The 20,261-nt window shown below is 42.8% G+C and overlaps 1 protein-coding gene across 1 annotated transcript in view; it reads left to right on the top strand.

Annotated features, from left to right (window-relative positions):
* The first annotated feature begins 324 nt into the window (after window positions 1-324).
* Window positions 325-20,261, top strand: part of LOC139568518 (ubiquitin carboxyl-terminal hydrolase 43-like) — a 132,538-nt gene continuing 112,601 nt past the window's right edge. Inside the window, exon 1 of the mRNA XM_071390395.1 lies at window positions 325-1,336. Within this exon, the coding sequence (XP_071246496.1) occupies window positions 701-1,336 (636 nt within the window). The 5' untranslated portion in view covers window positions 325-700. The remainder of the gene's footprint in view (window positions 1,337-20,261) is intronic.

Here is a 20,261-nt window from a genome sequence, read left to right as displayed (position 1 = left end):
CATTCTATACTTTTCTACTGTATCTTAGTCTATGTCGCTCTGACATTGCTTGTCCATATATTTATATATTCTTAATTCCATCCCTGTACTTAGATTTGTGTGTATTGGGTATATGTTGTTAAATTGATAGATATTACTTGTTAGATATTACTGCACTGTCGGAACTAGAAGCACAAGCATTTCGCTACACCCGCAATAACATCCGCTAAACACTTGTATGTGACCAATAAAAATGGATTTGATTTAATATAGTCTAAAATTGTAGGAGGGCGGGAATAACGCGCACTATCCACCACACAGAAAACCACTCCAGCAGCGCTCGGAGTGGCGAGGGAGGGAGAGAGAAAGACCGCCAGCTGTATGTGCCTAGTAAACGACGAGGAAGTACTGAGCCTCACTACGACCGAGGACCATGGAGTTGAAGACAACTCACCTAAACGGTGGTTACTGGTTACAGGTGCCCGCTGCTTCACCATTTTACCAGCGAAACAGTATGACAAGGGCGCGCCGAGACCTGGCGGGAATTACCGGAATGTCTGAGGGACATTGTTTAGTCATGTGCCTAAACCACCGTATTGTCTATTAGCTGAGACCGGAGTGGTTTCGAGAGGAGGAGGGGTAAGGGCAGACAGGTAGGAGTCTATTGCTTCAGTAGTTGTTTCGTTTTTACTTCTTGTTACCTGGTAAATAACCAACCACCATGGATAGCCACAGGGAGAGTAAGATGAGGAAACAGTCCATGAAAACCAAATCTACAAAACGCAAAGAGAAGAAATACAAAGCCGGGAAGCTTTTCAGAAGGAAATCGTTGAAGTCCGTTGGGAATTTTATGAGCAGGATACTGAAAACTTTGGGAACTTTGGCACACTTTGGCGACGTCGAGCCACCTGACGGTGAGGATGATGATGGCGGGTTCAGAGACAGCGCCGCGTGCACGTTGAGTGCCAACTCAGGGAATTTTAATAAAGATGAACTTCAGGTCTCGAGGGAGATTAAGGTGAAGAAGAGCGCCTCAACTTTGTCTTCTCATGGATCTATAAAAGACAGGCTGTCGTGGTGCTATGGCGACAAAACTCCTGGAGTCCTTGGGTTGAAGAATCATGGAAACACTTGTTTCATGAATGCGGTGGTTCAGTGCCTCAGTAATACGGACCTGCTGGCCGAGTACCTTGGTTTGGAACAATACAAGTCTGATTTGTGTCAGGGGAGAGTAAACGGAATTGTAAAAAACGAAGACGCTCAACTTGCCAGGGGTGAGGTGACCACACAGTTGGCATCCTTGGTGCGGGCGCTTTGGACCCTTGAATATACCCCTCAACTGTCCGTGGAATTCAAGGTGAGTCGCTTGTGTAAAAACACTTCAAACACAACTCATGTTTGAGGCTTAATTGGTTCATTTCCATAACAGTACCCGCTCTTGTTCACCTATAGACCTATTTACTGCTTCAGTGCGACTCTGATCATGACAAATGTTCAAAGCTCGGAGCAATCGCGTGCCCACCGAGTCGGCTACAGTTTCCAGCGCAGCATTTAATTCTAAAAGGATTGGAATTTGCGAATGATTCAAAAACAAAATAAATATTTAACTAAAGAGAACACATCGTTCCTTTCACATGAGGGTTTGTCATAGTAATAACAGTAGGCCTATGTGTGGGCGGCTATATCAACGGTTAGACTCAACAGGTTTCCACTGGGCACAAGCTGGTTGAATCAACGTTGTTTCAACATAATTTGTCAACGTATTGTGTTGTGGAATCTACGTGGAAAATACATTGGATTTGAAAAAAATCATCAATGTCTTTTTGAGGGTGAAATTGGGGTGAAATTTCAACCACAGGATTATGTCATCATTGTAACCAATTTTCAACATAGACATACCTTGTATGTGCTAAAATATGTTGAATTTGTAACAATGTCAGATCTTCAATGTTATATCCACAATCAGCAAAATACAATAAACTGGAGAGTTGATTTATCTACAGCCATTCATTTGGTCTCCCATTCGGGGTTTTAATATTTGTCACTGTCTACTATCACTGACTATTACTTATCGTAGGAATGATTATTGAGAGATCTCCTAATAGCTAAATATATTTGCTGTTGCTATCGAAGTCATTCCAATGGGTAGGTTTAACAAAGTAAATGAAATGTAATCATACTTCATAAGTCATACATTGTATCATCAATGATACTATTTAGGCCTATATATCATTTACAAAGTCATCAACAGCTATTGTTTCAATTCAACCCAGGGTTCAACTAAAAATAGATAATACATAGATTTGGTAGATTTCACTTGTAATCTTCAAGTTAATCATAAATATGTTGGATTCATCTCTATCTCAACCAAAAATCAAAGTTAAAGAATAGGATTAAATCAAACTTTATTTAAAGTGCATTTAAAGTTAGATTAGATTTAGTCTTATTCTTTAACTTACATTTTTGGTTGAGATGGAGACGTGAATACAACATATCAATTATTAATTTGTAGTCAAACTGGATATTGAGTAGTGTGGTTGTCAACGCAACCAAATATCAAAATTTGAAGGAGAAGTATCTTCTGCTTGGATAGTTCCATCTGTGCCACTGACTTAGTCTGGCTTTAGTTCCAGTTTGTCTACTAATTAATAATTTATATGTTGGATTCACATCTCCATCTCAACCAAAAATCTAAGTTAAAGAATAGGACTAGATATAACCTAATCAAACTTTAAATGCACTTTAAATAACGTTTGATTTGGTCCTGTTCTTTAACTTTGGTTCTTGGTTGAGATGGAGACATGAATCCAACATATCAATTATTAATTTATAAACAAACTAGAATTAAAGCCGGATTAAGTCAGTGACAACCAAACACAATTCAACATCACTTTTGCAAAACAGTAAATAACCTATTAACTTGTCGACAAGTTAACTAATGATAGGTTGGATTCACATCTCCAAATAAACCCAAAATACAGTTTAAAGAATAGAATTAAGCCAGTGGCTCAGATGAAACTATCCAAGCATTAGATATCCTTACATTTTGATATTTGGTTGTGTTGTCAACCAAACACAATTCAATATTACTTTTGTTATACAGTAAATAGCCTAAAGTCAAGGCTCTTACAAACGAAACAACATTTATTCAACTTTAAAATTAGTCACACGTCATTGGTGACATTTTGAGGTTAGCCTACTGTAACAAAAATGTTCTTCTTATGTAATCATAGAAAATGTGCATGTTTCAAGATAGCATGCAGATGTCGCAGGTCTGTGGAGAGCTTTACAAGTGCTATAATAATCTGTGCAGAATATCAAACAGCATTGATCACTTGCTCTATGTATTTTTAATGTAATCTCAACTGCAATCCAGGTCATTGGTTTGTGGTTTTAGATGAAGCACAGTAATAACACATTAAGTTGTTGTATAAATCCAAAATATCTGACATGGCATTCCCATTTGAACTTTGTTGTGCTTTTAAATGCTTGAAAGCAGCAGCGATAACACATTTAAATGACAACTAAATCAAAATTCAGACATTGTTTTTCCAATGGAATTTGGTTGTGCTTTTATATGGTTGAAAGCATAGTGATAATACATTGGGAATTCAACAAACTTCTGGCTGTCTTTATGAGTGAGTGAATAAAGGTTGAAATCTTATTGATCAACCTCTCAGCCAAATTTTACCCACATTTCCACACTGAAATGACGTGGTGTGCCTAGTGGGTTGTGACTGGAGGAAGTACAGCTAAGACCAGAAGCATTTTACCTAACCCTACGCCTAAACCGTTTCCTAACCTTAACCTACAGTAAGTCTCCTAACCTGCCACGTTAATTATCTTAATTAACCTGCTGCGTAAATTCTCTTAACCTGCTGCGAAAAAGTAATTTCTGGTCGTAGCTGTACTCCCTCTAGTCAGAACCGACTCAACAGTTCTCACGTCCTATTTCCGTGTAAGCAGACAGGTAGCATTTCAGGGGAGGAGCCTGTGGCAATGGTCAAAACAGGTGAGACATGTACTAGCAGTACAGGCAGTGTCAAAACTCCCATATGTTTGGATTCGGGTTCTCTTTTTCTTTCCCCCCAACACAAACATGGTCCAAACCATGTGTCAATGCCTATTGCCTAATGACCATTGACCACACATCAGGGCACATTTTCTAACTAATAAGCATGCTGTGTGTGTGCCCTGTGGCTCCCACCTGCCACAAACCCAGGTGAGGTGGCTTGTCTGCATTCCCTGGATGTCCTTACTGGGTGGAAGGGAGCGGTACTTCACATGCATGGGTGGTGCACTGAGTTTACCGAATGCTGATGAGAGTGAGCCAGACCAAGTCAACACAGTGGTCAGGGACTGCCAGGAAACCAGACGGCTGAGTCTGCGCAGGTGTCTGTCTGGCCTGATGATGTATGAATATGTACAGTTGAAGTCGGAAGTTTACATACACCTTAGCCAAATACATTTAAACTCAGTTTTTCACAATTCCTGAGATGTAATCCTAGTAAAAATTCCCTGTCTTAGGTCAGTTAGGATCACCACTTTATTTTAAGAATGTGAAATGTCAGAATAATAGTAGAGAGAATGATTTATTTCAGCTTTTATTTATTTCATCACATTCCCAGTGGGTCAGAAGTTTACATACACTCAATTAGTATTTGGTAGCATTGCCTTTAAATTGTTTAACTTGGGTCAAACGGTTCGGGTAGCCTTTCACAAGCTTCCCACAGTAAGTTTGGTGAATTTTGGCCTATTCCTCCTGACAGAGCTGGTGTAACTGATTCAGGTTTGTAGGCCTCCTTGCTCACACACGCTTTTTCAGATCTGCCCACAAATTTTCTATGGGATTGAGGTCAGGGCTTTGTGATGGCCACTCCATTACCTTGACTTTGTTGTCCTTAAGCCATTTTGCCACAACTTTGGAAGAATGCTTGGGGTCATTGTCCATTTGGAAGACCCATTTGCGACCAAGCTTTAACTTCCTGACTGTTGTCTTGAGATGTTGCTTCAATATATCTACATCATTTTCCTTCCTCGTGATTAGAGGTCGAATGATTATGATTTTTCAATGCCGATACCGATTATTGGAGGACCAAAAAAAGCCAATACCGATTAATCGGCCAAATTGTATATATATATTTGTAATAATGACAATTACAACAATACTGAATGAACAATGAACACTTTTATTTTACCTTAATATAATACATCAATAAAATCAATTTAGTCTCAAATAAATAATGAAACATGTTCAATTTGGTTTAAATAATGCAAAAACGAAGTGTTGGAGAAGAAAGTAAAAGTGCAATATGTGCCATGTAAAAAAGCTAACGTTTAAGTTCCTTGCTCAGAACATGAGAACATATGAAAGCTGGTGGTTCCTTTCAACATGAGTCTTCAATATTCCCAGGTAAGAATTTTTAGGTTTGAGTTATTATAGGAGTATTTCTCTCTATACCATTTGTATTTCATATACCTTTGATTATTGGATGTTCTAATAGGCACTTTAGTATTGCCAGCCTAATCTTGGGAGTTGATAGGCTTGAAGTCATAGACAGTGCAGAGCTGCTGGCAAACGCAGGAAAGTGCTGTTTGAATGAATGCTTACGAGCCTGCTGCTGCCTACCACCGCTCAGTCAGACTGCGCTATCAAATCATAGACTTAATTATAATATAATAACACACAGAAATACGAGCCTTAGGTCATTAATATGGTCAAATCCTGAAACTATCATTACGAAAACAAAACGTTTATTCTTTCAGTGAAATACGGAACCGTTCCGTATTTTATCTAACGGGTGGCATCCATAGGTCTAAATATTGCTGTTACATTGCACAACCTTCAATGTTATGTCATAATTATGTAAAATTCTGGCAAATTAGTTCGCAACGAGCCAGGCGGCCCAAACTGTTGCATATACCCTGACTCTGCGTTCAATGAACGCAATAGAAGTGACACAATTTGCCTAGTTAATATTGCCTGCTAACATGAATTTCTTTTAACTAAATATGCAGGTTTAAAAAAATATTTATACTTCTGTGTTTTGATTTTAAGAAAGGCATTGATGTTTATGGGTAGGTACATTCGTGCAACGATTGTGCTTTTTTCGCAAATGCGCTTTTGTTAAATCATCCCCCGTTTGGCGAAGTTGGCTGTCTTTGTTAGGAAGAAATGGTCTTCACACAGTTCGCAACGAGCCAGGCGGCCCAAACTGCTGCATATAGCCTGACTCTGTTGCACAGAACGCAAGAGAAGTGACACAATTTTCCTAGTTAAAAGTAATTAATGTTAGCAGGCAATATTAACTAAATATGCAGGTTTAAAAATATATACTTGTGTATTGATTTTAAGAAAGGCGTTGATGTTTATGGTTAGGTACACATTGGTGCAACGACAGTGCTTTTTTCGCGAATGCGCTTGTTAAACCACCCGTTTGGCGAAGTAGGCTGTGATTCAATGATAAATTAACAGGCACCGCATCGATTATATGCAACGCAGGACAAGCTAGATAAACTAGTAATATCATCAACATGTGTAAACTAGTGATTATGTTAAGATTGATTGTTTTTTATAAGATAAGTTTAATGCTAGCTAGCACCTTACCGTGGCTCCTTGCTGCACTCGCATAACAGGTAGTCAGTCTTCCACGCAGTCTCCTCGTGGAGTGCAATGTAATCGGCCATAATCGGTGTCTAAAAATGCTGATTACCGATTTTGTACCTGTTTCCTCCAGCATCTTCACAAGGTCCTTTGCTGTTGTTCTGGGATTGATTTGCACTTTTCGCACCAAAGTATGTTCATCTCTAGGAGACAAAACGCGTCTCCTTCCTGAGCGGTATGACGGCTGCGTGGTCCCATGGTGTTTATACTTGTGTCCTATTGTTTGTACAGATGAACGTGGTACCTTCAGGCATTTGGAAATTGCTCCCAAGGATGAACCAGACTTGTGGAGGTCTACAATTATTTTTCTGAGGTCTTGGCTGATTTCTTTAGATTTTCCCACGATGTCAAGCAAAGAGGCACTGAGTTGACCTCCAATTGACTCAAATGATGTCAATTAGCCTATCAGAAGCTTCTAAAGCCATGACATAATTTTTGGGAATTTTCAAGCTGTTTAAAGGCACAGGCAACTTAGTGTATGTTAACTTATGACCCACTGGAATTGTGAGACAGTGAATTATAAGTGAAATAATCTGTCTGTAAACAATTGTTGGAAAAATGTATTGTGTCATGCACAAAGTAGATGTCCTAACCGACTTGCCAAAACTATAGATTGTTAACAAGAAATTTGTGGAGTGGTTGAAAAACGAGTTTTAATGACTCCAACCTAAGTGTATGTAAACTTCCGACTTCAACTGTATGTCTATGGTCTGGCCCCACAGGGACACCTGTGGCTGGTCATCCAGGGGCACGGTGCCCAAAGCTAATACCCCTGGGCCTGGATTAATGACATTGCTCACTCTCATTTACTGGAACCTTTGGACCTATGCTGCAAATATAGATGGTACCAGAATTCTGTATTAGAACATTTTGATTAGGTTCGGCTAATAGGCTTTAAGCTAATTATGCTTCCAGCAGTAATTTGTGGAAATCGAACTGCGATGCAAAGATAGAGGGCTTTGAGGTGGAGGGTTTCATAAGCTTCAGAACAGGTAGGGCAAAGTGAGATACTTTTTGAAGTTTATATGTTAAGTTTTGTGTGCAGTCATTCAAAATGTAGTACTCAGATCTATTGAATAATCAATTGCCCTTGGGTATAGGTATTCCCATTCATTCATTCTAATTCATTCCCTCCTCTCACTGCAGTTGTACGGATGGCTTTGACTTGAACAATACACTGATTTCTATCTGTTGGTCCTCTTTGGGTGAGATGAGGATGTTTACTGCTGTAGCAGTGCAGCCCAGTGCATTTAGCCTGGGAAAGGTGAGCAAGCTCCACTGGTGCGTATGGAGAGTGCAGCAGTGAGCTCCAAAACAAACAAGAAATTGTGTTGGTGAAAGACAGGAAAACACCCACCCATCCATTTACTCCTGTCCCCCATATGAATGGTACTAGTCTGTGATGAGGAAGGATTCTGCACAGTGGTTCTTTGACAGCTAATTGTTATTATCAATGTCAGTGTGCTTTTAAAGAGCACTAGTCAGAGGCATTGGTCTGGTGGACAAGTTCAACAGTGACTGAGTGAGGATAAAAGTTGGCTCTGCGAGCTTTTCCCTTCCCTCACTTTCCTTGCTGAGTCTGGAGGTGGTGGTTGTATCATGTTTCTCCATGACTCCTGTGTAGGCGGTGGTGGGTGCGAGTGGGTGTCATGTTGGTTGTTTTGGAGCACAGACAGAGATGCAGTGTGTGTTTTCCTGTCTGCTTTCTTTCAAGAGCTACGGTACTCACACACACAGTCTCTCTCTCTCTCTCTCTCTCTCTCTCTCTCTCTCTCTCTCTCTCTCTCTCTCTCTCTCTCTCTCTCTCTCTCTCTCTCTCTCTCTCTCTACTCAGAAAAGCTCTGACAATATAATGAAAAACACAGTGAGAAATATGTCTGTGATATGGCTATGTAAGTACTGCAATTTGAGCGCATTTCCACTGGATGTATTCAACACCATGATTAATGGTCTGGGTTCAACGGGGGGGTTAATCAATTTCAACTACGCTACGCTGTAAGACCACCCAATCACGTAGAAGGTGGCTGGAACGACATTACTCCCCACTTTATCTTAGTGAAGGGAATGGCACAGAAACCGTTAAAGGAGCAATCGGCAATATTTACAGCTGTTCAGTGGTCATTTTAATTAATGATATACAGAACACCCATTGATTCTTGAAGAATACAACACAAATGCCTCATGAGCTTAGTACAACTGTCTTACCCTACCATATCCCAAATGATGAGGTTATTTTACTCCATTGTTCAGCTTTATTGTAAATTACGTGGTAGGGCTGCCGTTTGGCCACCCGAAATATGTACTAGTGATTGTGCCATTAGGATACAGTAACAGCTCAGACCCTCGTTCTTCCCAAACAATTGCACATTTACTGCCTCCACTGTAAGTCATAGAGGCTGCGTCCCAAATGGCACCCTATTACCTACAAAGTGCACAATTTTTTTTTACCAGAGCCTTATGGGCCCTGCTCAAAAGTAGTGCATTTTATAGGAAGTACGGTACCATTTGGGATGCAGCTACAGGAGTTTAAACTTCTCCATTACAATAGTGTTAACAGAGAGCCTTTCCCAGGCTGTAAACCACTCAGAGATTATTATGACCAGTCGCAATTCATCCTTTGTTTCCTTCTCTATTCTTGATGGTAGTAAATCACACATTAGGGTCGTCGTCGCGGAGACAAGGCAAAGGCTTTGGGCTTTACTCTGTCGACACACTGGCAGCATATCTGGAGGAGGATTTCATGTTATGTTACCGAGACTCTTGGGGAAATGAAATCTTGGAGAGCCTTGCATCCAAAATCTTATGTTGTCTTGCCATAATTAATAGTAGTTTTCATTCTTTTGGAGGTGAATACATGGACATGAAGTCTAGCATCCAAACTAGTACGTCCTCTGCCATCATATATATTTTTGGGGGTGAATTCAGATACAGTATAACTCAGATTAATCAGGATCAAAGAGTTTTAGGCTTAAAAAACTCAGACGGGGGCGTCTAGCGTGGGGAGCCAGGAGACAGGCAAGAGCATTTGCTTGGTGGCCGGGACTGCGGTGGGCCGAGGTTTGTGTTTCTCTCCCCCCGACCAGCGGTCGTCCTCCAGGGGAGAAGCGGGGGGAGGCTGGGTCGTCTGGAGCTCAGCTGAGATTGATGAGTGGAAAGAATGGCGAAAATGAGAGAGGGAACGAGGGAGGTAGAGTATGGGGGAAAAGAGGGAGCAGAAGGGGGAGGCTTTATCGAGTGGCGGGAATGGAAGGAGAGGCAGGGCAGGAGAGGAATTAAGTGATGACACGTCAGTGTCTGCCTGGTCAGCGGAGGAGAGGATCGCCAACCAGCAACACAAGGCTGCTGTAGAAAAATGTAAAAGGAATGGAGGTGCCAGAAATGATGGTGATGGATACCGTCCAGGCTCATTCCCACTAGGCAGCATCATCTACTCTTGCGTGTGTGTGTGCCCAAGCTCTTGCTTGTGTGTGTCAACATCACAACCTCCAAAGCTTATGTAATATCATAATTCCTCATGGTTCTCCCTCCCAGACTGTCATTGTGGAATCTAACAAAGTCCATTTGACAGGCCAGGTTGGGGTGAGGTGAGTTGGGGTGACCCCGTAAATGTGTTTTTGAAGGAGAGGAGTCATTTTGTTAATGTATGGCACATTCCTAGTCCCGATGGAGCTCTCCTTATACCTCGCTGTTTACACTGAAGGTGATGTGGGGTACTTGTGAGATCAATGCTAAAGAGGGGAAAGTCAAACACTCTCCAGCTCACTGTCTTGGATGCCAGGGCAGGCGTGGTGTGTGTGTGTGTGTGTGTGTGTGTGTGTGTGTGTGTGTGTGTGTGTGTGTGTGTGTGTGTGTGTGTGTGTGTGTGTGTGTGTGTGTGTGTGTGTGTGTGTGTGTGTGTGTGTGTGTGTGTGTGTGTGTGTGTGTGTGTGTGTGTGTGTGTGTGTGTGTGTGTGTGTGTGTGTGTGAGTGCGTGTGAGTGCGTGCGTGCGTGCGTGCGTGCGCGTGTGTGTGTGTGTGATGTTATTGTCTGAGTGTGGGGGTCTCAACCTCTTCTTAGATGTGAGAGGGTGAGAGAGGGCGACTTTGTCAACTGCCCCTGGAGACTGTGCAGGTTAATGGTGTACCTGTGTTTATTTAAGAGGCTAGGTTAGGTCACCCTCACCTGTATTTTGAGTGTTTGCAATCGTTTCTATCTCTCTATCTGTCTCTAGTCTCACCCTCCAGCAAATGTTTGCCTCACCTCTCTAGTAAAAAGTAACTTGCAAGGCACCATGACATGGCGGAAGGGGAGTGCACTGTAGTACAATATAGTCTGCCTATGTTTACTGTTGTTATGGAATAAGGTGCATCTTCACCATGGAGACCAGCAGTACCCTAAAGACAGCTGAGGAGTACAAACAGATTTTAAAGAGGGGAGCAAATATGGTCTGGCATCTTCACCTGTCACACAGTGACACACACACAAAGTCATAAATCATTCAATCCAACAAACTATGTATAAAACACATTTGACATTTCTACTTCTTGACATAGTAATCGTTGGCTATCCGATTCAAAATGTCCCAACCAACACATTTTACACCCAGGTTCTCTCAAATCCCTTCAATGATTACCAAATAGCCTGGATTATTATTCCCATGCTCCCCGTGGGGACAGAAACACTGTATATCATGTTTGTTTTGGCACCTTCATGGCCAGTCATTAAATGTTAGTGTCAGGTGTCTAAGCTGTCTGTCTGTGATTTGGTTGGTTATGATGATGATGATAAATGGAGGCTGATACAGGCTTACTCAAACAGGCCTCAAAATGTTAGAGAATGTTATTCGTACTACTTTGGTGGGATTACGCCTCTATCTCCTCTCAGGCATAGGGTGGGTGTGAAAAATAAAGACTATATTGATATGTCTATGCAGATATCAAGGGGAATTCCTTTGAACAAGAAGTGCAATCTGTTTTTGAAGGATGGGATGGGGTCCTTACTAGAGGTCGACCGATTATTCGGAATGGCCGATTAATTAGGGCCGATTTCAAGTTTTCATAACAATCGGAAATCGGTATTTTTGGACACCGATTTTTATTTATTTATTAGATTTTTTTTTTTTAACACCTTTATTTAACTAGGCAAGTCAGTTAAGAACAAATTCTTATTTTCAATGGCGGCCTAGGAACGGTGGGTTAACTGTCTTGTTCAGGGGCAGAACAATAGATTTTTACCTCTGGGATTCAATCTTGCAACCTTATGGTTAACTAGTCCAACGCTCTAACCACCTGCCTCTCATTGCACTCCACGAGGAGCCTGCCTGTTACGCGAATGCAGTAAGAAGCCAAGGTAAGTTGCTAGCTAGCATTAAACTAGCATTAAAAAACATTCAATCAATCAATCATAATCACTAGTTAACTACACATGGTTGATGATATTACTAGTTTATCTAGCGTGTCCTGCGTTGCATATAATCAATGCGGTGCGTATTTTCTTAAAATCAATACACAAGTATATATTTTTAAACCTGCATATTTAGTTAATATTGCCTGCTAACATGAATTTCTTTGTGTCACTTCTCTTGCAACAGAGTCAGGGTATATGCAGCAGTTTGGGCCTCCTGGCTCGTTGCGAACTGTGTGAAGACTATTTCTTCCTAACAAAGACAGCCAACTTCGCCAAACGGGGGAGGATTTAACAAAAGCGCATTTGCGAAAAAAGCACAATCGTTGCACGAATGTACCTAACCATAAACATCAATGCCTTTCTTATAATCAATACACAGAAGTATATATTTTTAAACCTGCATATTTAGCTAAAAGAAATCCAGGTTAGCAGGCAATATTAACCATGTGAAATTGTGTCACTTTTCTTGCGTTCATTGCATGCAGAGTCAGGGTATATGCAACAGTTTGGGCCGCCTGGCTCGTTGCGAACTAATTTGCCAGAATTTTACGTAATTATGACATAACATTGAAGGTTGTGCAATGTAACAGGAATATTTAGACTTATGGATGCCACCCGTTAGATAAAATACGGAATGGTTCCGTATTTCACTGAAAGAATAAACGTTTTGTTTTCGAGATGATAGTTTCCGGATTCGACCATATTAATGATCTAAGGCTCGTATTTATGTGTGTTATTATGTTATAATTAAGTCTATGATTTGAACGAGCAGTCTGACTGAGCGATGGTAGGCACCAGCATGCTCGTAAGCATTCATTCAAACAGCACTTTTGTGCGTTTGCCAGCAGCTCTTCGCAATGCTTCAAGCATTGCGCTGTTTATGACTTCAAGCCTATCAACTCCCGAGATTAGGCTGGTGTAACCGATGTGAAATGGCCAGCTAGTTAGCGGGGTGCGCGCTAATAGCGTTTCAAACGTCACTCGCTCTGAGACTTGGAGTAGTTGTTCCCCTTGCTCTGCATGGGTAACGCTGCTTCGAGGGTGGCTGTTGTCAAGGTGTTCCTGGTTCGAGCCCAGGTAGGGGCAAGGAGAGGGACGGAAGCTATACTGTTACACTGGCAATACTAAAGTGCCTATAAGAACATCCAATAGTCAAAGGTATATGAAATACAAATGGTATAGAGAGAAATATAATTCCTATAATAACTACAACCTAAAACTTCTTACCTGGGAATATTGAAGACTCATGTTAAAAGGAACCACCAGCTTTCATATGTTCTCATGTTCTGAGCAAGGAACTTAAACGTTAGCTTTCTTACATGGCACATATTGCACTTTTACTTTCTTCTCCAACATTTTGTTTTTGCATTATTTAAACCAAATTGAACATGTTTCATTATTTATTTGAGGCTAAATTGATTTTATTGATATATTATATTAAGTTAAAATAAGTGTTCATTCAGTATTGTTGTAATTGTCATTATTACAAATACATTTAGAAAATCGTCCGATTAATCGGTATCGGCTTTTTTGTTCCTCCAATAATCGGTATCGGCGTTGAAAAATCATAATCGGTCGACCTCTAGTCCTTACTTACTTAGCAACAGTGCTTCTGTGCAGACCCATTAACATGCCATAGTAGCAGGATCACCTCTGGACGTCAACACAACAAAATGTGTGCACACAGCAGAACATAACCCCTCTTTCCAAGCACTCCTTCTCTCAACCCCCTGTCCTAATGAAGCTATCACAGCTCTGTGATGTCATCAGGTTTCTGCTTCCCAGACACAGCGGGCCCACGGTAACCTTGGACACATCGGTTGCTGTCCCCACCACTCTCTCCGCCATCTCCGTTTCTGTTTCCCCCTTTCCCTTTTACCCTTTCTGGGGTAGCAACATAACATAACATAACTGCACTGTCCTTTGATAGGCAGAGAGAGTGACTAGGATTAGTGAAAAAAGGCTGTATCTGAAATCAAATCAAATCAAATCAAATTTTATTAGTCACATACACATGGTTAGCAGATGTTAATGCGAGTGTAGCGAAATGCTTGTGCTTCTAGTTCCGACAATGCAGTAATAACCAACAAGTAATCTAACCTAACAATTCCACAACTACTACCTTATACACACACACAAGTGTAAAGGGATAAAGAATATGTACATAAAGATATATGAATGAGTGGTGGTACAGAACGGCATGGCAAGATGCAGTAGATGGTATAGAGTACGGTATATACATATGAGATGAGTACTGTAGGGTATGTAAACATAAAGTGGCATAGTTTAAAGTGGCTAGTGGTACATGTATTACATAAAGATGGCAAGATGCAGTAGATGATATAGAGTACAGTATATACATATGAGATGGGTAATGTAGGGTATGTAAACATTATATTAAGTGGCATTGTTTAAAGTGGCTAGTGGTACATTTTTACATAATTTCCATCAATTCCCATTTTTAAAGTGGCTGGAGTTGAGTCAGTATGTTGGCAGCGGCCGCTAAATGTTAGTGGTGGCTGTTTAACAGTCTGATGGCCTTGAGATAGAAGCTGTTTTTCAGTCTCTCGGTCCCTGCTTTGATGCACCTGTACTGACCTCGCCTTCTGGATGATAGCGGGGTGAACAGGCAGTGGCTTGGGTGGTTGTTGTCCTTGATGATCTTTATGGCCTTCCTGTGACATCGGGTGGTGTAGGTGTCCTGGAGGGCAGGTAGTTTGCCCCCGGTGGTGCGTTCTGCAGACCTCACTACCCTCTGGAGAGCCTTACGGTTGTGGGCGGAGCAGTTGCCGTACCAGGCGGTGATACAGCCCGACAGGATGCTCTCGATTGTGCATCTGTAGAAGTTTGTGAGTGCTTTTGGTGACAAGCCAAATTTCTTCAGCCTCCTGAGGTTGAAGAGGCGCTGCTGCGCCTTCTTCACAACGCTGTCTGTGTGGGTGGACCAATTCAGTTTGTCCGTGATGTGTACACCGAGGAACTTAAAACTTTCCACCTTCTCCACTACTGACCCGTCGATGTGGATAGGGGGGTGCTCCCTCTGCTGTTTCCTGAAGTCCACAATCATTTCCTTTGTTTTGTTGACGTTGAGTGTGAGGTTATTTTCCTGACACCACACTCCGAGGGCCCTCACCTCCTCCCTGTAGGCCGTCTCGTCGTTGTTGGTAATCAAGCCTACCACTGTAGTGTCATCCTCAAACTTGATGATTGAGTTGGAGGCGTGCATGGCCACGCAGTCGTGGGTGAACAGGGAGTACAGGAGAGGGCTCAGAACGCACCCTTGTGGGGCCCCAGTGTTGAGGATCAGCGGGGTGGAGATGTTGTTACCTACCCTCACCACCTGGGGGCGGCCCGTCAGGAAGTCCAGGACCCAGTTGCACAGGGCGGGGTCGAGACCCAGGGTCTCGAGCTTGATGACGAGTTTGGAGGGTACTATGGTGTTAATTGCTGAGCTGTAATCGATGAACAGCATTCTCACATGGGTATTCCTCTTGTCCAGATGGGTTAGGGCAGTGTGCAGTGTGGTTGCGATTGCGTCGTCTGTGGACCTATTGGGTCGGTAAGCAAATTGGAGTGGGTCTAGGGTGTCCGGTAGGGTGGAGGTGATATGGTCCTTGACTAGTCTCTCAAAGCACTTCATGATGACGGAAGTGAGTGCTACGGGGCGGTAGTCGTTTAGCTCAGTTACCTTAGCTTTCTTGGGAACAGGAACAATGGTGGCCCTCTTGAAGCATGTGGGAACAGCAGACTGGGATAAGGATTGATTGAATATGTCCGTAAACACACCAGCCAGCTGGTCTGCGCATGCTCTGAGGACGCGGCTGGGAATGCCGTCTGGGCCTGCAGCCTTGCGAGGGTTAACACGTTTAAATGTTTTACTCACCTCGGCTGCAGTGAAGGAGAGCCCGCAGGTTTTGGTAGGGGGCCGTGTCAGTGGCACTGTATTGTCCTCAAAGCGGGCAAAAAAGTTGTTTAGCCTGTCTGGGAGCAAGACATCCTGGTCCGCGACGGGGCTGGTTTTCTTTTTGTAATCCGTGATTGACTGTAGACCCTGCCACATACCTCTTGTGTCTGAGCTGTTGAATTGCGACTCGATTTTGTCTCTGTACTGGGACTTAGCCTGTTTGATTGCCTTGCGGAGAGAATAGCTACACTGTTTGTATTCGGTCATGCTTCCGGTCACCTTGCCCTGGTTAAAAGCAGTGGTTCGCGCTTTCAGTTTCACGCGAATGCTGCCGTCAATCCACGGTTTCTGGTTTGGGAATGTTTTAATCGTTGCTGTGGGTACGACATCGTCAATGCACTTCCTAATGAACTCGCTCACCGAATCAGCATATTCGTCAATATTGTTGTTGGACGCAATGCGGAACATATTCCAATCCGCGTGATCGAAGCAGTCTTGAAGCGTGGATTCAGATTGGTCGGACCAGCGTTGAACAGACCTGAGCGCGGGAGCTTGTTGTTTTAGTTTCTGTTTGTAGGCTGGAATCAACAAAATGGAGTCGTGGTCAGCTTTTCCGAAAGGGGGGCGGGGGAGGGCCTTATATGCGTCGCGGAAATTAGTATAACAATGATCTAGGGTTTTTCCAGCCCTGGTAGCACAATCGATATGCTGATAGAATTTAGGGAGTTTTGTTTTTAGATTAGCCTTGTTAAAATCCCCAGCTACGATGAATGCAGCCTCAGGGTGTGTGGTTTCCAGTTTACAAAGAGTCAGATAAAGTTCGTTCAGGGCCATCGATGTGTCTGCTTGGGGGGGAATATATACGGCTGTGATTATGATTGAAGAGAATTCCCTTGGTAGATAATGCGGTCGACATTTGATTGTGAGGAGTTCTAGATCAGGTGAACAGAATGACTTGAGTTCCTGTGTGTTGTTATGATGATCACACCACGTCTCGTTAATCATAAGGCATACCCCCCCGCCCCTCTTCTTACCAGAAAGATGTTTGTTTCTGTCGGCGCGATGCATGAAGAAACCAGCTGGCTGCACCGACTCCGTTAGCGTCTCTTGAGTTAGCCATGTTTCCGTGAAGCAGAGCACGTTGCAATCCCTGATGTCTCTCTGGAATGCTACCCGTGCTCGGATTTCATCAACCTTATTGTCAAGAGACTGGACATTGGCGAGTAGTATGCTAGGGAGTGGAGCGCGATGTGCCCGTCTCCGAAGCCTGACCACGAGACCGCCTCGTTTGCCCCTTTTACGGCGTCGCACAGGGTCGCCGGCTGGGATCAGATCCATTGTATTGGGTGGAAGGCAAAACACTGGATCCGTTTCGGGAAAGTCATATTCCTGGTAGGAACGATGATGAGTTGACGTTAATCGTATATTCAGTAGTTCCTCCCGACTGTATGTAATGAAACCTAAGATTACCTGGGGTACCGATGTAAGAAATAACACATAAAAAAACAAAATACTGCATATTTTCCAAGGAACGCGAAGCGAGGCGGCCATCTCTTTTCGGCGCCGGAAGTCGTGTCAAAGACTTCTGACCAGAACCCTTGTCAAAAGTAGTGCACTACATAGGGAATAAGATGCCATTTCAGATACAGCCACAGTCAACATGTCTACTCCCTCGGAGGGCCCTCTTCATAATGATTAAGCTCATTAGTGGTCCATCTCAGGTAGTAGGGAGGTAGGGGGCCTCCCATCCTGTCCCGTGTTTATATTTAGAACACTGGCGGTGTGATGCAGCAATTTTTTATGAAGCGTGGAGGAGCGTCTGGGATCGGGCTTTGTTACTCAGAGGGCAGAGGGAGGAATGGAGAGAGTTGAGGGGGGGGAGAAGGAGAGAGGGAGAGAGAGGGATGGCTGGTGGGAATGGAACGTAGCCACCTGGATGTCCTGATGGTGTTGTTATTAGCTACGCCCATCACTGTCTCAAGGAGAGCCAGGGTTGGGTAGATTACTTTCTAAATGTTACAGTTACTAGTTACTAATCCAAAATTGTAATCAGTAACATAACTTTTGGATTGCCCAAACTCGGTAACGTAATCTGATTACTTTCCGTTACTTTTGTATTACTTTACCCTTAAGAGGCATTAGAACAAGACAACAATTACCAATCAATCGCATTTGGTGTGTCATCGTAACATAGTGGTCTCTGACTTTGGTCAGGTGGAACAAACTTTAACTTTCCATATTTTCAATGCAAAATGTAAAGTCATTGAGAAAACAGAAAGGTGTCATAATATATACTACATGACCAAAACTATGTGGACACCTGCTCACCTAACATCTCATTCCAAAATCATGGCCGTTAATATGGTGTCGGCCCCCCCCTTTTCTGCTATAACAGCCTCCATTCTTCTGGGTAGGCTTTCCACTAGATGTTGGAACATTGCTGCGGGGACTTGCTTCCATTCAGCCACAAGAGCATTAGTGAGATCGGGCACTGATGTTGGGCGATTAGGCCTGGCTCGCAGTAGGTATTTCAATTCATCCTATAGGTGTTTGGTGTGGTTTAGGTCAGGGTTCTGTGCAGGCCAGCCAAGTTCTTCCACACCGATCTCGACAAACCATTTCTGTATGGACCTCGCTTTGAAACAGGAAAGAGCCTTCCCCAAACTGTTGCCACAAAGTTGGAAGCACATAATCGTTTAGAATGTCATTGTATGCTGTAGCGTTAAGATTTCCCTTCACTGGAACTAAGGGGCCAAGAAAAACTTGAAAAACAGCCCCAGACCATTATTCCTCCTCCACCAAACTTTACACTTGGCACTATACATTCGGGCAGGTAGCGTTCTCCTGGCATCTGCCAAACCCAGATTCCTCTGTCGGACTGCCAGATGGAGAAGCTTGACTCATCACTCTAGAGAACGCATTTGCTCTGCTCCAGAGTCCAATGGTGGCGAGCTTTACACCACTCCAGTCGACGCTTGGCAGTGCACATGGTGATCTTAGGCTTGTGTGCGACTGCCCGGCCATGGAAACCCATTTCATGAAGCCCCCGACGAACCTTTCTTGTGCTGACATTGCTTCCAGAGGCAGTTTGGAACTCGGTAGTGAGTGTTGCAACCGAGGGCAGACAATTTTTACAAGCTACGAGCTTCAGCACTCGGAGGTACCATTCTGTGAGCTTGTGTACTCTACCACTTCACGGCTGAGCTGTTGTTGCTCCTAGACATTTCCACTTCACAATACAGCACTTACAGTTGACCGGGGCAGCTCTAGCAGGGCAGAAATTTGACGAACTGACTTGTTGGAAAGGTGGCATCCTATGACGGTGTCACGTTGAAAGTCACTGAGCTCTTCAGTAAAGGCCATTCTACTGGCAATGTTTGTCTATGGAGATTGCATGGCTGTGTGCTTGATTTTATATACCTGTCAGCAACGGGTGTAGCTGAAATAGTCAAATCTACTAATTTGAAGGTGTGTCCAAATACTTCTGGTGATGTAGTGTATTTTTTCGCAAACATCCTTTCTGAATTTAAAAGTAATCCAAGAACTATCTGTAATCTGATGACAATATTTTTTCTGGTAACGTAACTCAGTGGTTCCCAAACTGTGGTGCGTGCCCGGGGGGGTTGGGGGAGGGGTCGTTGTTTAGAAAAATATATATTTTAAGGAACTCAGTCTGGCTTTCAACTTACTCTTGAAAGTTGTAATAGGTGCAATTTTCGAAATTGGGTAGTGCATCATCAGTTTTCTTCTGTTCATGTTAGTCTTTGCATACCTTAGAGAGCTATTTATAACATGTCAGAAATGTCCAGATCAGCTAGCCCATGTCAGCTAATGTTTTTTTAGCTAGGTTTTTTAGCCCATAGATGTTGTAGTAATGGTGGGCCTGTGTGAAAAAGTTTAAGAACCCCTGACATTTTTCTGTTATCAGATAACATGTAACTGATTACATGTCATCAGTTACTCCCCGACCCTAAGGGGAGCTGATTGAATACACTGTCGAAAGACGCTGTTAACTTACCACCAGACAACGTTTCCTAAATACTCTGAACAGTAGTTTCTTTGAAACTCTCAGCTCATGTATTTTGTCGGAAGATTTAAAGGACTTTGCTGGAAACCTAACTGATATTTATTTTCTTGTCCATATCTAATCTCTTCCTCCCGGTCTTTCCTCAGAGGATTTACCCAACAGACTACATAGCCTACATAATATTTTGACCGTGTTCGATATTCCCTGTTTGGTTGACCGGTCAGCCTGTAACTCTAAGGTTAATATCTTTGAGCTTCTACTGTAGTTTGTTGGAAAGTCGTTTTATGTCTTTTGTAATGTC

The sequence above is a fragment of the Salvelinus alpinus genome, chromosome 2, assembly GCF_045679555.1.
Source record: "Salvelinus alpinus chromosome 2, SLU_Salpinus.1, whole genome shotgun sequence".
NCBI lineage: Eukaryota > Metazoa > Chordata > Actinopteri > Salmoniformes > Salmonidae > Salvelinus > Salvelinus alpinus.
The sequence above is the reverse complement of the archived record's forward strand: the minus strand, read 5'-3'. Positions and strand labels throughout refer to the sequence as shown.